Source organism: Peromyscus leucopus, chromosome 2 (genome assembly GCF_004664715.2).
Source record: "Peromyscus leucopus breed LL Stock chromosome 2, UCI_PerLeu_2.1, whole genome shotgun sequence".
Taxonomy (NCBI): domain Eukaryota; kingdom Metazoa; phylum Chordata; class Mammalia; order Rodentia; family Cricetidae; genus Peromyscus; species Peromyscus leucopus.
In genome coordinates, this window is record NC_051064.1 from 150,468,696 (window position 1) to 150,487,629 (window position 18,934).

Below are 18,934 nucleotides of genomic sequence, written 5' to 3' on the forward strand. Positions count from 1 at the left end.
GTGAGCAGGGGCACCCCACACAGGGGTGGCAGGGCTGTAGGGTGTGTGTGAGCAGGGGCACTCCCACACAGGGGCTGCAGGTGTGTGTGTAAGCAGGGGCACCCCCACACATGGGCTGCAGGGTGTGTGTGAACAGGGGCACTCCCACACAGGGGCTGTAGGGTGAGCAGGGGCACCCCCACACAGGGGCTGTAGAGTGTGTGTGAGCAGGGGCACCCCACACAGGGGCTGTAGGGTGGGGTGTGAGCAGGGGCACTCCACACAGGGGCTGCAGGGTGAGCAGGGGCACCCCCACACAGGGGCTGCAGGGTGTGTGTGTGAGCAGGGGCACCCCCACACGGGCTGTAGCAGGTGGGGGTGTGAGCAGGGGCACCCCCCACAGGGGCTGTAGCAGGTGGGTGTGTGAGCAGGGGCACCCCCACACGGGCTGTAGCAGGTGGGGGTGTGAGCAGGGGCACTCCCACACAGGGGCACTCCCACACGGGCTGTAGCAGGTGGGGGTGTGAGCAGGGGCACCCCCGCACAGGGGCTGCAGGGTGTGTGTGAGCAGGGGCACCCCCACACGGGCTGTAGCAGGTGGGTGTGTGAGCAGGGGCACCCCACACAGGGGCTGTAGCAGGTGGGGGTGTGACAGACTGCACTGGGGAAGAGTGTGAGTGGGTATCAAGGCCTCTGGGAGAAAGGGGGCTGCAGGGAGGTGTGGGTTTGGGGACGAGATGGCTATCAGCCCGGTGGTTCCAGGCAAGCGTTGGAGTGTGGGCGAGCCTCCACAAGTCTCCCTCCAGCTGCACGTCCTGAGTGCAGTCACCTTGCAGGCCACTGTCACTCTCGTGGCTGTGACTGGGCTGGGGAGGGGCTGGGCCTGGCCCTGGGTGCACAGGCCCCTCTGTTGACCCTCCGTAGAGTGGCAAGACGAGCTCTCGGACAACCAGTCTGAGTATTCCATCGGCTCCGAGGATGAGGACGAGGACTTCGAGGAGAGACCCGAGGGGCAGAGTGAGTATTAGTGTAGGTGACCTGGGCTGTTAGAGGGGGTGGGGAGCGATGGCCGGTGAGGCTGGGCTGGGCGCCCGTGGGAGCTGCGGGAGGTCGCCCAGAGGGTCTTGCCGTCCTGGGGATCAGCCTGAGGTCTGTGGTGGGCTGTTTTCCAGGTGGACGACGGCAATCTAGGAGGCAGCTGAAGAGTGACAGGGACAAGCCCCTGCCGCCTCTTCTGGCTCGAGTTGGGGGCAACATTGAGGTGGGGTCTGCCTGTTCCCCGACCCCTCCCAGCCCTACTCCTGCCCCCTCCCGGGTATGGAGGAACTGAGGGTTTTCCCCGGCTCCCGGCTCCCGCGGAGGTGAAGCTGAGAGGGACCCTCTGAGTTCAGGGCCCCCTGGCTTTCCTTCCCTACCCCACAGTTCTGTCCATCTAACCTGAGATCACTCCCCTTCTCCAACCCCGCCAGGTGCTGGGCTTCAATGCCAGACAGAGGAAGGCTTTTCTGAATGCCATCATGCGCTGGGGCATGCCCCCCCAGGATGCCTTCAACTCCCACTGGCTGGTGCGGGACCTTCGTGGGAAGAGTGAGAAGGAATTTAGGTAGGTAAAGCGTCCAAATGAGGTGGTGGTGCAGGAGGGTGTGGCCTCCCGTCCCTGAGGAGTGGGCCCTCCAGTGGAGAGTGCTTGCTCCCTCCTGGTCAGAAGTGCCCGGAGAGTTCACGGCTATCAGAGCTTTGGGTGTGGTATATTGGGCAGGGCTGATTTATAGAAAACACTGGCCAGCAGTCCCCCTGCCCAAACTCTGGGATAGTGAGGTTGGACCACCCAGGGCCGAGAGCGTCTGGGGTGGGTCCCCTGTCAGGGAGGCTCTTCTGCCTTTCTGGGGGCCTGGCCCCAGCAGGCACGCCGTGGTGGATGGAGGATTCCATCCAAGAGGTCCCTGGGGGTCCTGCCGGCCTTCCCTCACCCCCTGAGCCCCAGTACTCCCCACCCCAGAGCCTATGTGTCCCTCTTCATGCGGCACCTGTGTGAGCCGGGGGCAGACGGTGCAGAGACCTTCGCAGATGGTGTGCCCCGGGAGGGCCTGTCCAGACAGCACGTGCTCACGCGCATTGGGGTCATGTCGCTGGTTAGGAAGAAGGTGGGTGAGTAAGTCTCCACTAGCCCTCTGGCTGGCACGCGGCCCTGGCGCTGCCTCTGATGGGGGTCAGCTGCCAGAGGCAGATGCCTGGTTCAGGTCACACAGTTACCCAGGTCTGAGACAGACCGGAGGGACTGACTGTGTAGGAGCCTTACAGGGCGAGGGTAGGCGGGATGAGGCCAGGAGGGTGAGTTCTAGGGAGAGGGGGCACGGGCGGCAGAACTTCATCTGTCCCCGCCAGCCGTGGGCAGAGCAGCACCCAAGCCTGCCGGGTAGAAGCCCTTCTGTCTTGTGGGCGGTCTCTGAGTCGTCCTCTCTGTCCTCTCCGCTGTCCTCCTGCTGCCCAGGTTCAGGAGTTTGAACACGTCAACGGGAAGTACAGCACCCCTGACCTGGTCCCTGAGGGACCAGAGGGCAAGAAGCCGTGTGAGGTGATCTCCTCGGATCCCAACACACCCGTGCCTGCCAGCCCTGCACAGCTCCCTCCAGCCCCGCTGGGGCTGCCAGGTCTGGGCCTAGGGAGAGCCTGGGAGAGCTCTTGGGTCATGGGAGGTGGACCAAGTCCTCTGTGCAACCCACAATGTGAGGGTTCCCCCACCCCACAATGTGAGGGTTCCCCCACCCCGCAACCTCTTGTCGGGGGGGCTTTTCCCCTTTGGCAACAGCCTTGAGGTCCACGCATGCCATGCAATCTGCTTTTCTAAAGCGAGGGCTAGTGGCTCCTGCTGAACTCCCTGGATATTTCCATCACCCTGACAAGAAAACCAGCCCTGGTCACACCCTCCTCCCCCTGCTTCTGGAGGGCAATTGCGATGGTGTGCTTCCTCCATCCTGACAGTGCCCACTGTGGCCTCACCAGGCCCAGGGGCCTACAGGGGTCTGAGTTGGAGACCCGGCCTGGAGCCCTGCTCACGCTGCTGAGCTTGTCTCCCGCTGTGGAGCTCCGCAAGGCCAGGCCTCCTCCTCTCAGCTGACACGCCCTGCCCTGCCCTGCTCCTCGGCCCTGTCTAAGCCCGCCTGTCTCACTGCTTTCCCTTTATATTGCAGACAAAATGGAAGCCCAGCTCGGCTACATGGATGAGAAGGAGTCGGGCGTGCAGAAGTCAAAGAAGCCCCAGGAAATCCAGGTATGAAAGTTGATGGTGGCTGGGCCCTGTGGAGGATGTGGGTGGAGCTTGGTCTGGCCCAGCGGGTAGAAGCCAGGCCTTCCTGGCTCCCAGTTCCAGTCTCTGGGTCTAGGGTGACCAGGCAGGGAACAAGTGGGGGCGTTGGGATTGAAGGCTCCCAGCCCAGTGCAGATTCCCCGCCCCGCATCCCTGCTGAGGCCCAGGTCCTGCAGCCCCCTAGCCTGTCCTTCTAGGCCCTGCCAACTGCCCTGGACAGAGTGGAGGGTGAGGACAAGCATCCGAGCTCAGACAGCAAGGACAGAGCTCGAGAGGAGAGGATGGAGGAGGTGGAGAAGGCCCAGGGCTCTCCGGAGCAGTCACTGAAAGGTAGGGCTTTCTCAGCCCAGCACATGACCTGTGCAGGTCAGCCCTGGGCAGGCCAGCGGACAGCACTCTGGTCTGTTTACCTGGATGCTAGCTGTGTCCTACTACCTGGTGTTGGGAAGGGCAAGGGGTCAGGTCTATACAAGACTTTCGCCCTGTCATGGAGACTTTGGGGCTCTTGGGGTATGATTACAGAGTTCCAACTCACTTGGATTCTTGTTTGAAAATACAAGTCCATCCGGATACTGTCAAACTTGCTTCTGGCTTAACATGGCCAGAGTTTATAAATGCCTTGTCTGGATTGGAAAAAGGCAGTTGGGTGTGAGGTTCTTAATATACACTTCAGATCATTAGGTAGAGCTTGTTAATTATACTGCTAAGGTTTTGTGTTAATATCCTCATTGGTATGTGCTATGATCAGCTACTTCTTGAGAGACTCTGTGTCAAAGCCTCACTGTGACTGCAGGGTCAGTACCGCACCAGGTTGTGTTGTTAGGTGAATATTCGTTTCGGCATTTAGTATTTTTCTGCCGAGGGACAGGTGGATCTCTACGAGTTCAAGGCCAGCCTGGTCTACAGAGTGATTTCTAGGATAGCCAGGGCTACATAGTAAAGCCCTGTCTCGAGAAAAACAAACAAAAACAAGTATTTTTCTTTGGAAAAAGCTTCTAAGTAGTTCTAGTAGTCTGCAGTAATTACCATCCCTCTTGATGGAGGTTGGGAGACACCCAGCCTCCGTCTGTAAAGTGCTCACTGTGTGAGCGCGCTGACCTGAGTGTGATCTCCATCACCCTTGCAGAGCAAAGGCAAAGACAGGAAACACCAGTAAACAGAACCCAACCCCAACTGACCCTCCCTCCGCCACAGCCAACCAAACCCCAAACACAGCACGTGTGGTCAATCCCAGTGCTAGGTGGAGACAGGAGGAACCCTGGGGCTTGCTGGCCAGTCCTCCCAAATCCACGTGTCTCTGTCTCAGGAAATAAGGTGATGGTAATTGAGGATGACACGAATCATCAACCTCTGGCCTTCACACGCGCGTGCACGTGCCCCTTTCCACATGCACACACACAGACTCATGTACACACACTCATTTTGGCTGACATGTGTTGATTACTTTGGTTGTATGTGTTTGGTAGACCTGGATTGAAGGTGGTGCTTTGTGGGGAGAGGCAGCCCTACCTCCCAGGGAGCGTTCTAGGCTGTGCCTCTTGTACCCTGAGTAGCACTTCTGATGGGCAGGAGACCCCTCTCTGCCCACGGGCCCCCCTTGTTCTGCAGAGGAAGTGCTGCCAGACAAGGCGCCGATCCCAGACAAGCTGGAGCCGAGCCCGAGTCACAGCAGCGACTTCAGGGCAGGTAGGGGCTTTTTCCTGTGCCTGCCCTATGCCTCCTGGTCAGTCCCCCAGGTGCAGACCCCTACCAGGCCCTGGTAGGAGCCAGGGGACAGGGGCCTGGACTTGCAAGTTCCTCCTGTCAGGCGGCTCTTTTTCCAGGGGACAGCTCACCCACTTCTCTCTTTACCCTCCTGTCACCCCAGTCACCCAGAGAGGGAAAGAGCTGGTCACAGACATCTGTGGCTCAGCTTTGTGCACTGAAGCTCTGGAGCAGCCACCCTGTGGTCAGAGCCCTCAGGCATCCGTTGTCTCTGAACTTTTCTGAGGTGGTTCCAGTGGGGTGGTGGGGGGCGCTAGGGCCTGGAACCTGCTCAGGATGGAAGGAGAGGGCCCCTTTCCTTTCAAGTCCCTCTGTACGGTGAGCGCGTGGAGGACAGACGTATGTTCCGCGTGTCTTTGGGGCTCCCAGTGCATGGCAGGGAGAGGGCTTTGGGTGATGCCTTCTGGAGAGACGGTGACCGTGGGCTGTCGCCTCCCTACTAGATGACTCCAGGGCTGAGGAGAAGGAGCCCATGGAGACACAGCAAAATGGTGACAGAGAGGAAGATGAGGAGGGGAAGAAAGAAGACAAAAACGGGAAATTCAAGTTCATGTTCAACATTGCAGATGGCGGCTTCACAGGTACCGAGGTGGAACCCTAGGCGGGGACTGGGCTGTGGGTCCCACTTCCCACTGGGCAGTTGGCAGCTTCATGCCGGGGTATGAATGGCTGACACAGTCTGTTACCCCTCTGAGTAATGCTGGAGCAGTGGACCTCCGAGGCCGGGTGACGGCCGGCGCCGAACAAGCCTATGTGTACGCCGGGGCGGGGACCTTACATTCTGCTCAGTTTGACTTCTTTCTTCAGAACTGCACACGCTGTGGCAGAATGAGGAACGGGCTGCTGTGTCCTCGGGAAAAATCTACGAAATCTGGCACCGCCGTCATGACTACTGGCTGCTGGCAGGCATCGTGACGTATCCTTGGTCAGTCACTCTGGGGTGATTCTGGTCTGTCTGGCCCTCAGGGGACCACAGGCTCTAGGGAGGACCTTCCCTTCACCTCCGAGCTTCTGGTGATTGTCTATAACCTGGAGACTCCGTGGCCGGTCTCTATGTCCTATCATGTTCTGTCGTCTGTCCTTCTGTCTGTCTTCCCCCAATCAACTTTCCCAACACAGTCACTGGGATTTAGGCTCCCCCCTCCATCTAGTCTGAACCCTTCCTGATCACATCTGGGTAAACGCCACATTCTTGGGTTTCAGGGGTTGGGACTTGCATGTGTCTATCTGGGGTGCTGGGACAGAGTCAGCACTAGGAGACCTCAGTGCCCTGCCTGGCGCCTGTCATCCCCAGCTGATGTCACTGTTGTCACCAGCATGCTTATCTTCCAGATGCCTGACTTGCCTGGGGGCACAGACAGCAAGCTGGGACCCTGGCTGCTCCCACCTCACCCCTACTGTCAAGCCCCTCATTCCCGTGGCCAGCTTTGCCCTTAACTGTACCCTCAGACATGGCTATGCCCGCTGGCAGGACATTCAGAACGACCCGCGGTACATGATCCTCAACGAGCCCTTTAAGTCTGAGATCCACAAGGGCAACTACTTGGAAATGAAGAACAAGTTTTTGGCCCGCAGGTTCAAGGTAGGCCTTCGAGGGTGTTCCCTCCCCACCCATCCCTGTACCTAAACCTGGGCCAGGCTCTCCTCTGAGGCCCAGTGTGTGAGCATCTCTCTTCCACTGCCCAGGGGATGATGGGATTGGAGAACTCAGTTTGTGGGAGATTCCTAGGGCCAGGAGATCAGGCTAGGAGGGAAGTAGGAGGCCAGCCCAGAGCCTCAGCTTCGGTGGGTGCTGGTGGGAGGAGGGGGGCCAGGCCAGTGCTGTCCCTTCACCCCCCAGCTGCTGGAGCAGGCACTGGTGATCGAGGAACAGCTCCGGAGGGCTGCGTACCTCAACATGACCCAGGATCCCAACCACCCGGCCATGGCGCTCAACGCTCGCCTGGCAGAGGTGGAGTGCCTTGCTGAGAGCCACCAGCACCTGTCCAAGGAGTCCCTGGCCGGGAACAAGCCTGCCAACGCTGTCCTGCACAAGGGTGAGTGAGCCCCGCTCCCCTCCTCCGGGGGTGCGGCCCAGAGCCGCCATCCTGCCCAAGGAGCATGCTCGGCCTCAATTGGAGGAGCTGCTAGGACAGATGCCCAGAGGGTGAGGCCTCTGGGGGCAGAAGGGTACGGTTCTGTTCTAGTGCCTCATTTCACAGAAATGCCAACAAGGAGGGCACAGGCTGCGGTAGGTAGCACACAGGTAATGAGATTGGAGGTCTCACTAACGCTCACATTGCTGTCCTGTGCAGGGGTGAGCAAGTCCTTTGCCTGGAGGAATGCATCTTAAGTGTCTCCATCTTGGCATTTAGGAGGGGGAACAGTTTGCCCAAGGTCTACTTTGAATCTTACTCCAGATCTCTGCTTCTCGGGTCTGAGGTCTCCGGAGTGGAAAGGGGTATTGCTAACACTGCTCACACGCGAAGGTCTGGCCATGCTCCGTCCCCACCGGCAGCCATGGTGTGTGGGCCTAGTGGTCTAGTGTCAGATGGGGTTGCTGGCCACCCAGAGAGGGAATCCAGAGCCGAGTGTCTGGAGCTCTTTTCTGCCAGGAGGGACCCCGGAGGAGTTTTCTTGCAAACCCTGTTTCTCCAGTTGGCAATCCTAGGCTTCCCAGGAGTTGAAGAGCCTGGTGAGGGATGCCCCATGGTGTCTACTTTTGGGAGTGTGCTGTGACGTATGTAAAGGCCACTTCCTGGCCACAACCTGTATGGCAGCTGTGGAGGGCAGACCCAGCCCTCCATTCTTAGGCCTTCCCACCCTGCAGTCCTGAACCAGCTAGAGGAACTGCTGAGCGACATGAAGGCGGATGTGACTCGCCTGCCCTCCATGTTGTCACGCATTCCCCCGGTGGCTGCCCGTCTGCAGATGTCCGAACGCAGCATCCTGAGTCGCCTCACCAACCGTGCTGGTGACCCCACCATCCAGCAGGTCAGGTTTGGCCTGCACACTGCATCGTGGGCCTGAGTCATCTGTTGTATGGGTGGGTGCCCCTGGGTGGGGGATGGGCGATGTTCTGGTTGTCACCTGTAAAGCTGGTCCTTGCCTCCAGGGCGCTTTCGGCTCCTCTCAGATGTACAACAACAGCTTTGGGCCCAACTTCCGGGGCCCTGGACCGGGAGGGATTGTCAACTACAACCAGATGCCCCTGGGGCCCTATGTGACTGGTAGGTCCCCACCCGCTTCCGGGCAGCATGCACACAGTGCCCCTCTGGGGCCCAGCCTGCCCGCTGCTGGGGATGCCAGGCAAGCCCATGCTCTGCTCTCTTCTTGGCAGACATCTAGTCGTCCTCATGACTTCCTCCCGTTGCAGCGATCCTTTCCAGCTGAGGTGAGGGGCTTGCAGGCCACCCCGCTGTCCCACGCCCTCCAGTTTGCCCCGTCCGAGCACTTGGTTCATGTCCCTGAGCCTTGGAGTCTTTGCTTCTAGTAGCTTTGAGTCACACTGGTCATGGCTGTGTCTGTGTGTGTATTCATGTGGACATCTGTATGTTCGCATGTGTTCTTAGCCCTGTGCCAGAGACCACTGCTCTCAGCCTGGAACCCTGTCCTGCATGGTGGTTGGCCCATGGGCAGTTGCTGCTTGTCTTATACCCTCATCCTCTGTTCAGGACCGGGGAGGGAGGACCCGAGGGGCTGAGTGTCTTGATGGCTTTGGGAGTGGAGATGGGGAGTTCAGAGAGGTCACCAGCCTGATGGCCTCCTCCAAGTGCTATCTGTCCCTGTAAGGCAGATGCAAGGCCAGAGGCCCTGGATGAACTTCCATGCAGAGCCTGCTGGATGCTGAGACTCCAGTAGTTGGGGTGCAGCTCACATCTAGCCCAAAGGCCTGTAACTAGGGGACCTTAGTTCCAGGATTCCCTGTGACCATAACCGTGACCACACCTATGGATACCTGGACACCCAACTGTGTAACCCACTGGTTTACCTTTTGCAGCCGGCCACCTGCCCAACCCCCACGGGAGAGAAAAGCTACAGCCCTTTTAGGAGTTGGTGCCGTGTTGGGACACAAAAGGGAAACCAAGCAATTCTGTCGCACAGAGGACGAGGCCCAGCCTGGCTGCACGAGAGCCCAGAAGTGCCACCTCATCATAGCTGAAGTGTTTCTTCCGCACTGCATCCCACCCACAGCCGCGCCAGGCAAGGCCCTGGCACCTTTTCCAGAGTGACTGACTTAGAGGAAATTCCATTTACCTGTACTTTTTTTGCACTTTGCTACCGAAGATGCGAACGTGTTTGTCTTGATAAAAAGTTGGATGACGTGTGGAAGATTCAGACTCCCAACGCTCCTGTCTGTCACCCGGCTCCAGACCTCAAGGGAAGTTCTCTGGAGGCCTCTGGTGCTGCTCTGTGGACTCGCTCCAGCTGGGGAGGTGCAGCATCCCGTGTTCTGGAAGCCCTTACTATGTCCCCTGCCCGCGTCCGCACCCGTGTGACTGTCCTTCTGCGCTGGTCCCCTGCCTACCTGGGACCCTAGTGTTGGAGGGGATCAGGTCTGGAGAGTGGCTGCCTAGCCTGGTGATGCCCAGGTCGGGGTTTCTATCTCCTTCCTGCCAGGGTTGGGGACCACCAGGCACATTTCATCTCCTGGCCGGGGTACCTATCTCAAAGGCTCTGGAATCTCTTGTTTCCAGAGGACATGTGGAGGCCCCAGCAATGTGTGGCCAGTGGAACGGGTGCCTCACAAGGTGGGACAGACCTAGACCTGGGCCAGAGCCCCTACGGGGGCTTCTGGACATTTGCTGTTTGCAGGAGTATGGTGTAGGCAGGTAGGAGCTGGTACCCCAGGAAAGAGGGTCCTGTTTGCTGGCTGGCTCTGGGAGACTTGTCCCACTCACCCTGGCACAGACGTCCCTGAGCCCAACATCCTGGGCCACAGATGTCAAGGAGCTGGACTTACCTCTGTTGTCTTGGTCCTAGAGAAGCCCTGACCAGGGCGACTGCTGCATGAAGTAAGGGCCACAGTGGCCCTTGCTGGTTCTCAGAGGGTGTGGAGAGAGCTGTGCTTGGAGGTGGGACTGGACCTGATGGCTTCTTTAGATCCTTCCTAGCTGGAGCCTCCAAGGCTTCTGGCCTTATTTCCTGCAGGGGTGCCTTGGAGTGCCAGGGCCATCGTTGGCATGCCGACTTGTCTTGCTCCACCCTAGTCTGTGGCACCATGTAAGGCTCCATGCTGGGGTGGGGGTGGGGTGGACCTGCCAGGCGCTCGGCCTGTGTCTGACCATCTCGCTGGCCCTGGCTCACCCTGGAGACTTCCAAACCCTTGCCTTGGCGCTCCCCAGGCAGGTGTCCTGGGGTTCAGTACACCCTGAAGATGGGGAAGGGGCTTCTGGGGAGAAGCCCATTGAGTCTGAGGTCAGGGAGCTTGGAGGGGCGCAGACTCTCCTCGCTGGGAAAGGAGCAAGGGATACGCAGTGTCCCTGGGCCCGCCAAGGTGGGGGCAGGTCTCCATGGCTTGTCTTAAGGACACGTTGGCAGTTGCCCAGCCTTTACTTAGCCCAGATGTGCACATCTGTAACATAGTTCCTCCTCTGAGCCCCTGGAGGGCTGGACCCCCACGGCTTCTTCCATTGCGACACTTTCACACTTCAGTCTATTCAAATCTCAAGGCCAGTGGACTGGCCAGACACTGTGGGTAGGCAGAGGGCCTCTGGTCATAGACTGAGCACACCGCAGAGCTCCAGGGTGCAGAGCTCAGGGTGTGTATCATGGTGGCTGACCCCCACTCTCCAAGAAGGGCTGTCCCCTGCATGGGAGTGGCTGCCATAAGCTTGTTCCCCAACCCAGAGCCCCTGTGCTAATCCCACTGGGCAAGACAGTCAGCCCTGATGGCCTCGTTTGGAACTGTGCCCCAAGTGACAGACCCTGACACTCGGGTCTGGAGGTACCAAGTGGGACAGATCAGGGCCTGTGACTCCGGCTCTATTTCAAGGGTTCACCCCTTCCCTGGTGATGTCTCCCAGGAGTCTTGCTCTGTCCCCCAGCTCTGCTTCTTCCTAGGTCCTACCCACCCACCCTGGCCTTTTCCTCTCCACAGCCACCGTGACCTGAGCCCCCTACTGGCCTGGGAAGGTCTATGTTCCCTGTGACCAGCACTGGGGTGGCTTTGGAGGGTAGTCTGCCCAGGCAGCTGGGGAGAGGGAAAAGGTCCTTCAGGGGTGCTCTTATCTTGGTCCATCAGCTGTCTCCTGCCAGAGAGTGGCAGGGCAGAGGTGGCATCTTGAGGCTGCTGATAGGAATGGGGTCCTCATGCCCAAGCTGTCAGAGCCGCAGTGACGTAACGTTTCCAGACACTTGGATTCCCTTCACTCTGCTGGATGTCTGTGGAAGGCGCGGGGCGGCTCTCAGGTGACGTAGAGAACTGGGGTCAGAGCTGCGACATCTGAGGGCACACCCTCACGTACTCCTGCTGTGAAGTGCCTCCCCGGCTTCCTGCACCCCAGGGCCACCTGGGAGCCTCCCCTCCCCCACCCCCTGGGTGCTCCCAAATCCATACAGGTTGATGGGCTCCGTGACACCTGCAACCAGTCTCCTAAGTCTTGAGATCCTGCAGAGGGCATGCTGAGGGTGGGCCAGAGGGCCAGACATCTTTGTAGTCTCATAGAGTGGGCAGTTGTTGATGCTTGGAGCTTCTAGTGTGTGCCAAGGAAGGCGGTCGGGAGCCTAGACTGACCCTCCCTCTACCTTTCACTGTCTTGACCTGCCTACAAGGGTGGACAGCCACCCCCAAGGCGCTCCTGCGCAGAGCACAGTATGGAGGAGGAAGCCAACCTGCCCGATTTATATACCAGGAAGTTTACAGGTTGTGGTGCGTCAGCCCAAAGTCGTCGGCGTCCTTCTGTTTATGGATATTTTCCCTCTTAATTTTCAGATTTTTTTTTTAAACAAAGTATTTTTTTAGGTGCGATAACCCGGAAAGGGCCTGTTGGGTGTGTGTGTATATGTCCTGAACTCTCCACATAGCCACATAGGAACCAGAGCCCAGCTCAGAGGCAGCTCCTCCACTCGGCCTGGAGAGGAGGGAGGGCCCCTGCTGCCTGCCAGGGTCAAACTAGACTCTAGAGAGCCCTCTTCCTGCCCAGGCCAGGCTGGCATCTGTCCCGCCGCTGCCCCATTCAGCACACCCTGGTGAAGCAGGAGTAGGCACTTGGGGCTAGCTGGAGCGTCTCAGCAGGGGTCCGAGGGGCACATACCCCAGCTCCTCTGAAGGCTGTCCTGGGGGAGGCTGGACGGGCTAGCCAAATGTTATCTTCACTCGTACTCTGTGTGTATGTTTTGGTTTCTGTGTTTTAATAAACCCTTTGGGAAGGGATGGAATCATTGTAGTTCTTAGCCTCGCTGGTTTAGAACAGGGATGTGGCGAGTAGCTGGGGAGAGGAGGATTTGCACCCATGGCTCAGGGCTCGCAAGGAAGGCGGGAAGACCCCAAATAGCAGTATGCTGGAGGATGCACCTCCTACCGCCACCTTCAGACACACTGTAGTGACCCATGTGCTTCCTCTCCCAAACCCATCAACCCGAGAACAGCAGCCAGCTGGTCCCTAAAGGCATGGGGCTCCCCAGCCATCAGCCCTGAGTCTTTGGAGGTGTCAGCGGAGATGTGTGTATGGTGGGGGGGAGGTACCGTATCTCCCACAGGCCTCAGAGATGTCACCTGGGAGAGGCGAGGGTGGATCTTTTGACCAGCCCATCCCCTCTCTCTGCCTGTACTCGGGTCCTTACTTTCATCTTGTCCTCAGTTGTAGAGTCCAGTTTAGGGGTGGGGACCCAAGACCTCATCCCTGCAGTTGACGACTTTGATCTCCCCTGACGCCGTCTCCCCTGATGAGGAAATGAGGGGACTGAAGCATGGAGACAGAAGGGCTCGGGTTTTATTTGTCATTCCATAAATATGGGCTGCACCTTGGAGAGTCTGTCAGGAAGCTGGAGGCGCTTGCGGTCGGCCTGGTGGGGTGCAATTAGCAAGGAGCCGCGCTCATTAAAAAACGGGAGAGAAAGCGCATTATGTACATGATGGATGAGAGCAGGGCACACAGCTGCCCTGCCGTGCCTCAGGACCTTGGGTCTGGGATGAGCAATAGCAGGGACCCATGCGTCAGATCCCTCAAAGAGCCCCCTCCTGCACCAGGCCCGGCTGGCTGTGCTTCAAGGTGAGAAGGTGCCGGAGGCTGGCTGGGACTGACCAGTAGGCAGCTGGGGCCAGAGGAAGGGGAGATCTGTGGCCTCGGAGGAAGGAGCTGGCTTTAGACCCTTCAAGGGCCAGGGGCAAGATCCCCCTTTATAAGCTGCCTGCACAGGTCTTTGGTGGTCTCCTAAGACCGTCTTACCCAAACCCCTCCATGGAGGCGAGTGATCCTGTCCTTAAGCAAAGCCCCGACTCCTCAAAAGGAAGAAAACATCTCATAAACACGTTAAACTGTCATCCCGGTGGCTGCCTGCATCTAGGGCTCATGTAACCCAGTTCACCATGCAGCCTGTCTTCCTGTCTTTTGAAGGAGCTTAGCTCTGAGGTGTAGCTGTGGGCATCCCTGCATGCCTGGTCCATGTAGCAAGCAGGGCCAAGGCCAGCTGTATATCCAGGGCTGGCTACTTCCTGCTGGGCCACTGCAGGGCCCTGTCCTGGAAGCAGGCTCCTCCAGCCAGGTATGGAGGGTCCAGAGCCTAGCGGCTTCTATCCCCACACCCACAGGGCTGCTGCTGAGGTCTCAGGGCCTGAGGCTATGAGCAGTGGTGAGGGCCCGAGAGCCCAGGGTCTGCAGGGGGTATTATGTGTGAGAGAGGAAGCTTCCCACCTGCCTGCCTTTCTTCCTGTCTCTTCCCTCCATCCCCACCATGTCCAAGCCTCTGCCCAGCTCTGGCTGGACAACAGATGATGAAGAGCGGCAGGGAGGAGCCTTGGGACAGCAGCTACAGAAGAGAAGCCGGGGGCTGTGCCTCCAGGGTACATGCCTGGGAACTGGCCCCTGCCTGTCCAGGGCAGGAGGCTTGGGTCTTCTAGGGAGCTAGCTGGCACACATAGGTAGGACCCTGTCCCTAAAGCATCACAGGACCATGGGATTGGGCCTCCAGGCAGCATGCATTGCTCAAACCTGCAGGCTTCCTGGCACCACCATCCGCCTGGCTCCCACTGCCAAGGGGCTGCCTGTCCTGTCCCTTCCCCCTCTCCCCATCCTTCCTGGGCCAGCACGATGGTATGCAGCAGAGAATGAGTAGTCTTGGCCATCTTTTCAGGGAGAGGTCCCTGGGGATCTTTTCTTGGGGACTGTTACTGGAGTTCTGTTCCCCAGTCCCTCAGCCTGCAGCAGTAGGAACCCCGGGGAGCCCCCTCACTGAAAAGCTTACGCGCCTTTTCTGTGCAGAGCTCAACTCACAAGCCCTCTGCTCCAGGACAGCAGAGGTATTAGAGGAAGGTCTGAGAGGAATGCGGTCTTGGGAGCATGGGCCCAGTTTGCAGCCACCTGCCTGTGGTGTGGCCGGCTGCCATGTTTGTCTATAGCTCTTGACAGAGGGGGGTACTCCAATGGGCTCCATCCAAGCCTGCTGGGCTTCCCTGCTGTGGGACTCAGCAGATGTATGTAGGGTGGAAGACGCTGGGAAAGCCAGCTGGGATCCTTGCCCCTGCCAGCAAGGGTAAGGGTGGGGGCCAAGGGCCAGCTAGGTAGGTATAATCCCAGCCAAGGCCCACTGGGCATGTGGGACATGTCAAGGTCTGGGAAGATTGAGACCCCAGGCCAGCCTCAGACAAAGTGCCTGGTGTCCATGGAAAGAGGGAGGCCCTGCCTTAACCACCAGGATCTGGAAGAAGAAAGGGTGCTAGGAAGCGGCAGACCCCTCTTCAGAGGCAGGGGTTCTTGGCAGAGAGGCCAGCCCTGCCTGCTCCCAGGATTAGATCTCCACTTGGCCATGACTTCTGGAATCTCCACGGAGGGCCAGGACTGGGGGCAAATGTTCCTTCTTGAAGAATAAACAGAGGCGGAAGCTTGGGTGGGAGCCTTTGAATGTCTCCCCTAATCAATGCCATCTCCTGGCACCCATCAGGTAGTATCCAGTGAAGAAGCGGTAGGTGGCATCTGGCGGTGACTTTGGAGATCATTTCCTGGTAATGTCTGGGCATAGTGTTTTCCCCTGGGATACGAACCACACTCTGCATTTGGCTTTGAAACAGCAGAAGCGAGCGAACAGAGACGAGGAGGGGACCGGAAACTGTCCAAGCAGGTGGTGGGGGTAACTTAGGATCTATAGTCCTTTTTGCTGTAGGGTTTATTGCCCAGAATGCTATCGATCTCATGGACGATGGAAGACGACAATTTTGGAAGGACCTGCATGCAAGGATAAGAGTCTAGCCTGGCCGAAGGAAAGGTGGGTGACTTCCCAGTGTCTCACGGCTCTTACTCTATGCTCTTTGCCGACCAGCGCCACTGGCCTCATCCTTTCGCCCACCTGGAATCCAGCCTTAGCTCCCATCATTAAATCCTATCAAATCTTTTGTCCTGACCTTGGCTGCCACCCACACCAAGCCTTCTCAAAGCTCAGCTGGGGCCTGCCCTGCTCCATGTCAAACCTCCAGGGCTTCATCTCACCCATGTCCCTGCAGGCATGCAACTCCAGGGTCCGCCCCTCTGCTCCAGCCCTCTGACCTCCTGTTCCCCAAAAGGTTCTTTGCTGAGTGGCTGCATAACCCCCTTGGACCCTTTGTGTCTCCTTGTGTTTGTTTCAAAACCCCCTTCTTTACAAGGCCTCCCGGGTCTTGAATGCCTCTGCCCCTGCATTTCAGTATCCACGCCTAACTCTGGCCTCTCTTCTCACAGTGGTTGGCTGCCTTATGATACTCTTACGTTGTTTCTCTCTGTTCCCGTGAGGCACACTCTGAAGGAGCAGGGCTCTCTGCCATTGTATGATGCCCTGTTCTCCTGGAAGGGTGCTCAGTGAAGCTGTCTATCCAGGAAGGCTGGCCGTACCTGAGCCCATCACCAGTCCCCCATCTCACCTGTATTGCGCCAATGTTTTCCATAAGTTGCTCTGCATTGGAAGCACCCAGAAGCACAGAGCTGACACCCTCGTTCCTCAGGCACCAGGCTGTGGGCAGCAAGACCAGAGGTGAGGGAGGTACTCTCTGCAGGGCCTGCCTGGCTACCCCTGGGCATAGGCACTCAAGCTCTCATCTGGGGTCCAGGGATGCTTAGAATGCTCAGTAGTACTGGGTGAGAGTTTTCCCAAGGGGTATCTAGAAGAGGTTCTGGGGAGCTCTGCCACATTGCTTCTGCTGGAGAAATGGCCCAAGTGCTCGAAGGTCCTTTCCCCATGATGCCTGGCTAGCTGACTGAGGGTCTAGGCTGGTGGCCTATCTCTTAAAAAGAGACCCAGATTCTAACTCTGCCCCAGAGTCCTTACCTTGGCCATCAAGGGGGTGCTGCCCAGGGTCCCTCACTTTTCTTCCTAGAGCCACTCTCTTTATTGTGACACATTATCCATAGCCAGCTGGTGAAGGTACAGCCCAGGCCCTCAGGGAACTTAGGAACAGGTTTCCCCCACTGTGCCCAGAGCCCATTACCGATGGCCAGCTGGGGGAGGGTGCAGCCTAGACGCTCAGCAATCGCCTGCAGTTCCTTCAGCTTGGCCTGCTGGCGCCGGCCCTCCTCACTCAGGATCTTGTCCTTCAACCACTGGTAGCCCTGGGGAGGGACGAGTTCCAGGTAAGGGAAGGTTCCTGGACCTCCAGATGCAGGCAGCTGTTTCTCCCCAGACATCAGCTCTGTTGTCGTCTGGCCGCATGCGTGCTCTGGGCCAGACTTAGACAGACCCTCCTGTGTCCTGAAGGACAAGGTTTGTGGTGCACTGACTCGACCCTGGGCCAGAGGCACCGGGTACCTTTGGCCCTGAGGAGCTCCTAGGACTCAGGCTGGAGGAGAGCAAGACCTAGAGTTGGGTCTCTAGGACTCTTGTCACCCAAATATGGTCACCCTCATGCCTTTGGGTATACAACAAGGGGACAGGGTTTGACTTGGAGCCAACTCTGCGCCCTAAGCTTTGGGGTCTCTGTGAAGGTAAAGTGGGGGAAATCCCAGGAAGGAACATAGCAGAAGGCAACACTGGACCAGCCCGTACTATGAGTGCTGAACCACCCAAGGGGGTCAGGTGCGGGGGATGTTCATCGGCCTGCTTGTCTGGGGTCTGTCCCATGGGTGGGAGGCCCTTACGGACTCAGAACCAGGCCAGAATCAGGCCTTTATCTACATTTTTGTTTTTGGTTTTTCCAGACAGGGTTTCTCTGTGTTGTTTTGGTGCCTGTCCTGGATCTCACTGTAGACCAGGCTGGCCTTGAACTCACAGAGATCCACCTGGCTCTGCCTCCCGAGTGCTGGGATTAAAGGCGTGCGCCATCACCACCCGGCTGATATCTGTGTCCTGCCCATCCCAGCTGTGCTCACCTTCAGGGAGGCTCTGGAGTAGGGTGGGATGCCACTGTCATACTTTCCTGAGACGATGCCACAGGCCAGAGGGGACCAGGTCATGGCACCCACGCCTGAGAGAGAGAGAGAGACCAGGGGAAGTTAAGCTGGGTCCCTGAGGGTGGTGAGGAGGGGTGGAGGTAGGGTAGGCTGATACCTACCTATCTTGTGGAACAGCTCTGGCAGCTGGACCTCCACCTTCTCTCTCTGGAACATGTGGTACTCAGCCTGCTCGCAGATGGGCGGGATCAGGTTGAACTGCCGAGCCACCGAGTACGCCTCCTGAGGTGCAGAAGGAGACTGCTGTATCAGCGGACAGACTTGGGGCCACGAGGAAAGGACACAGAGGCACCCCAGGCCCTGCTGCTTGCTCCACCCCCAGCTTTCCTGAGAATCTGAGGCAGGCCCCATAGGAGCCAGGAAAAGAGGGTAGGCTTTGGAATCCTAAGACTTAATGGTTCTTAGAGGAATCACAATGTAGTAAGGCCTGGGGCCAGAGGCAAATGGGATCATGGTGCCTTAGTTTCCCCATTTGTCATAAGGTTCTAATGAGCCAAGGGTGTCTGTAGCCCTTCCAATAGGGCCCGGCTTATGGCTGGCACTCAAGGCCTCAGACCTATGATGAATGTGGTGGTTGCAGATGTTTTCCAGAGGCAACAGCTGCATCAGCTGACTGACTGATGGGGTTAGTGAGGGACCAGAAGGTGGGGCCTCTTGAAGGCAGGGGTCAGCTCAGGCTGTTGCCTGTACACAGTCCCACGGTGAGGACACGCCCGCCACTCAGAGAGGCCCTGCTCCACTTTGGTCTGAGACTCAGCTTCTTCATCTACAGAGTGGGACACGACAGTGACATCTGTCCGTGTCCTGTGTCTGACACAGGCTGCTAATCCACTCAAACGCCGAGTTATACCAGGGGCTTCCAAAGTCCCCTGGGATTTGAAAAAAGAAAAAAACAACCCTTTGCACTTCCTGCATGAAGCAGTAATCTGTGCCTCCTGGAAGCTACAGCAGCCCTGCATTACCTGGAGCGCTGAGACCCTGGGCAGGGCAGGTGTGGAGGGCAGTGGGGAGGCTGTTAGGAAGGAGCCTTCACTACCTCCCTGCCCTCAAGCTGCAGGGCGGAGGCAGCCTCTCCATCTCGGCCACTCCCTTCCGTGTCTTCGAGGACAGGGACATCCTGTTGACTCTTCTCGGGAACCCCAGAAATACATAGGGACACAGGCTGCTCTAGCCTCTGGTGGCTCCCATGGGAAGAGAAGACAGTTATTGGGGTGCTTTCCTGAAAGGCAGCCCAGGCTCCAACCTGCATTGTCTGGGTATCCGTCTTGATCTAAGCAGTGTGACCTTAAGCATGAGACTTAACTCCTCTGTCCTTGACTTCCCCATTTGAGAC

General features: G+C 58.1%; 2 protein-coding genes across 16 annotated transcripts in view; one reads left to right on the plus strand and one right to left on the minus strand.

Moving 5' to 3' along the window:
• The window catches only part of Chd5 (chromodomain helicase DNA binding protein 5), a 51,373-nt gene extending 38,964 nt beyond the window's left edge, over positions 1-12,409 (plus strand). For 4 of the 9 annotated variants that reach the window (XM_037203236.1, XM_028883064.2, XM_037203237.1 and 1 more), the window contains exons 27-41: positions 904-996; positions 1,152-1,240; positions 1,449-1,582; positions 1,979-2,123; positions 2,471-2,630; positions 3,171-3,250; positions 3,484-3,616; positions 4,895-4,972; positions 5,494-5,631; positions 5,858-5,966; positions 6,500-6,632; positions 6,891-7,086; positions 7,860-8,023; positions 8,370-8,423; positions 9,030-12,409. In XM_037203236.1, coding sequence (XP_037059131.1) covers positions 904-996; positions 1,152-1,240; positions 1,449-1,582; positions 1,979-2,123; positions 2,471-2,630; positions 3,171-3,250; positions 3,484-3,616; positions 4,895-4,972; positions 5,494-5,631; positions 5,858-5,966; positions 6,500-6,632; positions 6,891-7,086; positions 7,860-8,023; positions 8,370-8,423; positions 9,030-9,191 — 1,868 coding nt within the window. In that variant the 3' untranslated portion in view covers positions 9,192-12,409. Of the gene's footprint in view, positions 1-903; positions 997-1,151; positions 1,241-1,448; positions 1,583-1,978; positions 2,124-2,470; positions 2,631-3,170; positions 3,251-3,483; positions 3,617-4,894; positions 4,973-5,493; positions 5,632-5,857; positions 5,967-6,499; positions 6,633-6,890; positions 7,087-7,859; positions 8,024-8,144; positions 8,260-8,369; positions 8,424-8,601; positions 8,606-9,029 lie in introns of all 9 variants that reach the window. The other 5 variants (XM_037203240.1, XM_028883067.2, XM_037203242.1 and 2 more) reach the window with 4 other exon arrangements.
• Positions 12,410-12,939: 530 nt separating this feature from the next.
• The window catches only part of Kcnab2 (potassium voltage-gated channel subfamily A regulatory beta subunit 2), an 87,134-nt gene continuing 81,139 nt past the window's right edge, over positions 12,940-18,934 (minus strand). For all 7 annotated transcript variants that reach the window (XM_037203245.1, XM_028883072.2, XM_037203244.1 and 4 more), the window contains 5 exons: positions 17,703-17,823; positions 17,521-17,615; positions 16,644-16,764; positions 16,080-16,168; positions 12,940-15,411 (listed from right to left, as the gene is read on the minus strand). In XM_037203245.1, coding sequence (XP_037059140.1) covers positions 15,322-15,411; positions 16,080-16,168; positions 16,644-16,764; positions 17,521-17,615; positions 17,703-17,823 — 516 coding nt within the window. In that variant the 3' untranslated portion in view covers positions 12,940-15,321. The remainder of the gene's footprint in view (positions 15,412-16,079; positions 16,169-16,643; positions 16,765-17,520; positions 17,616-17,702; positions 17,824-18,934) is intronic.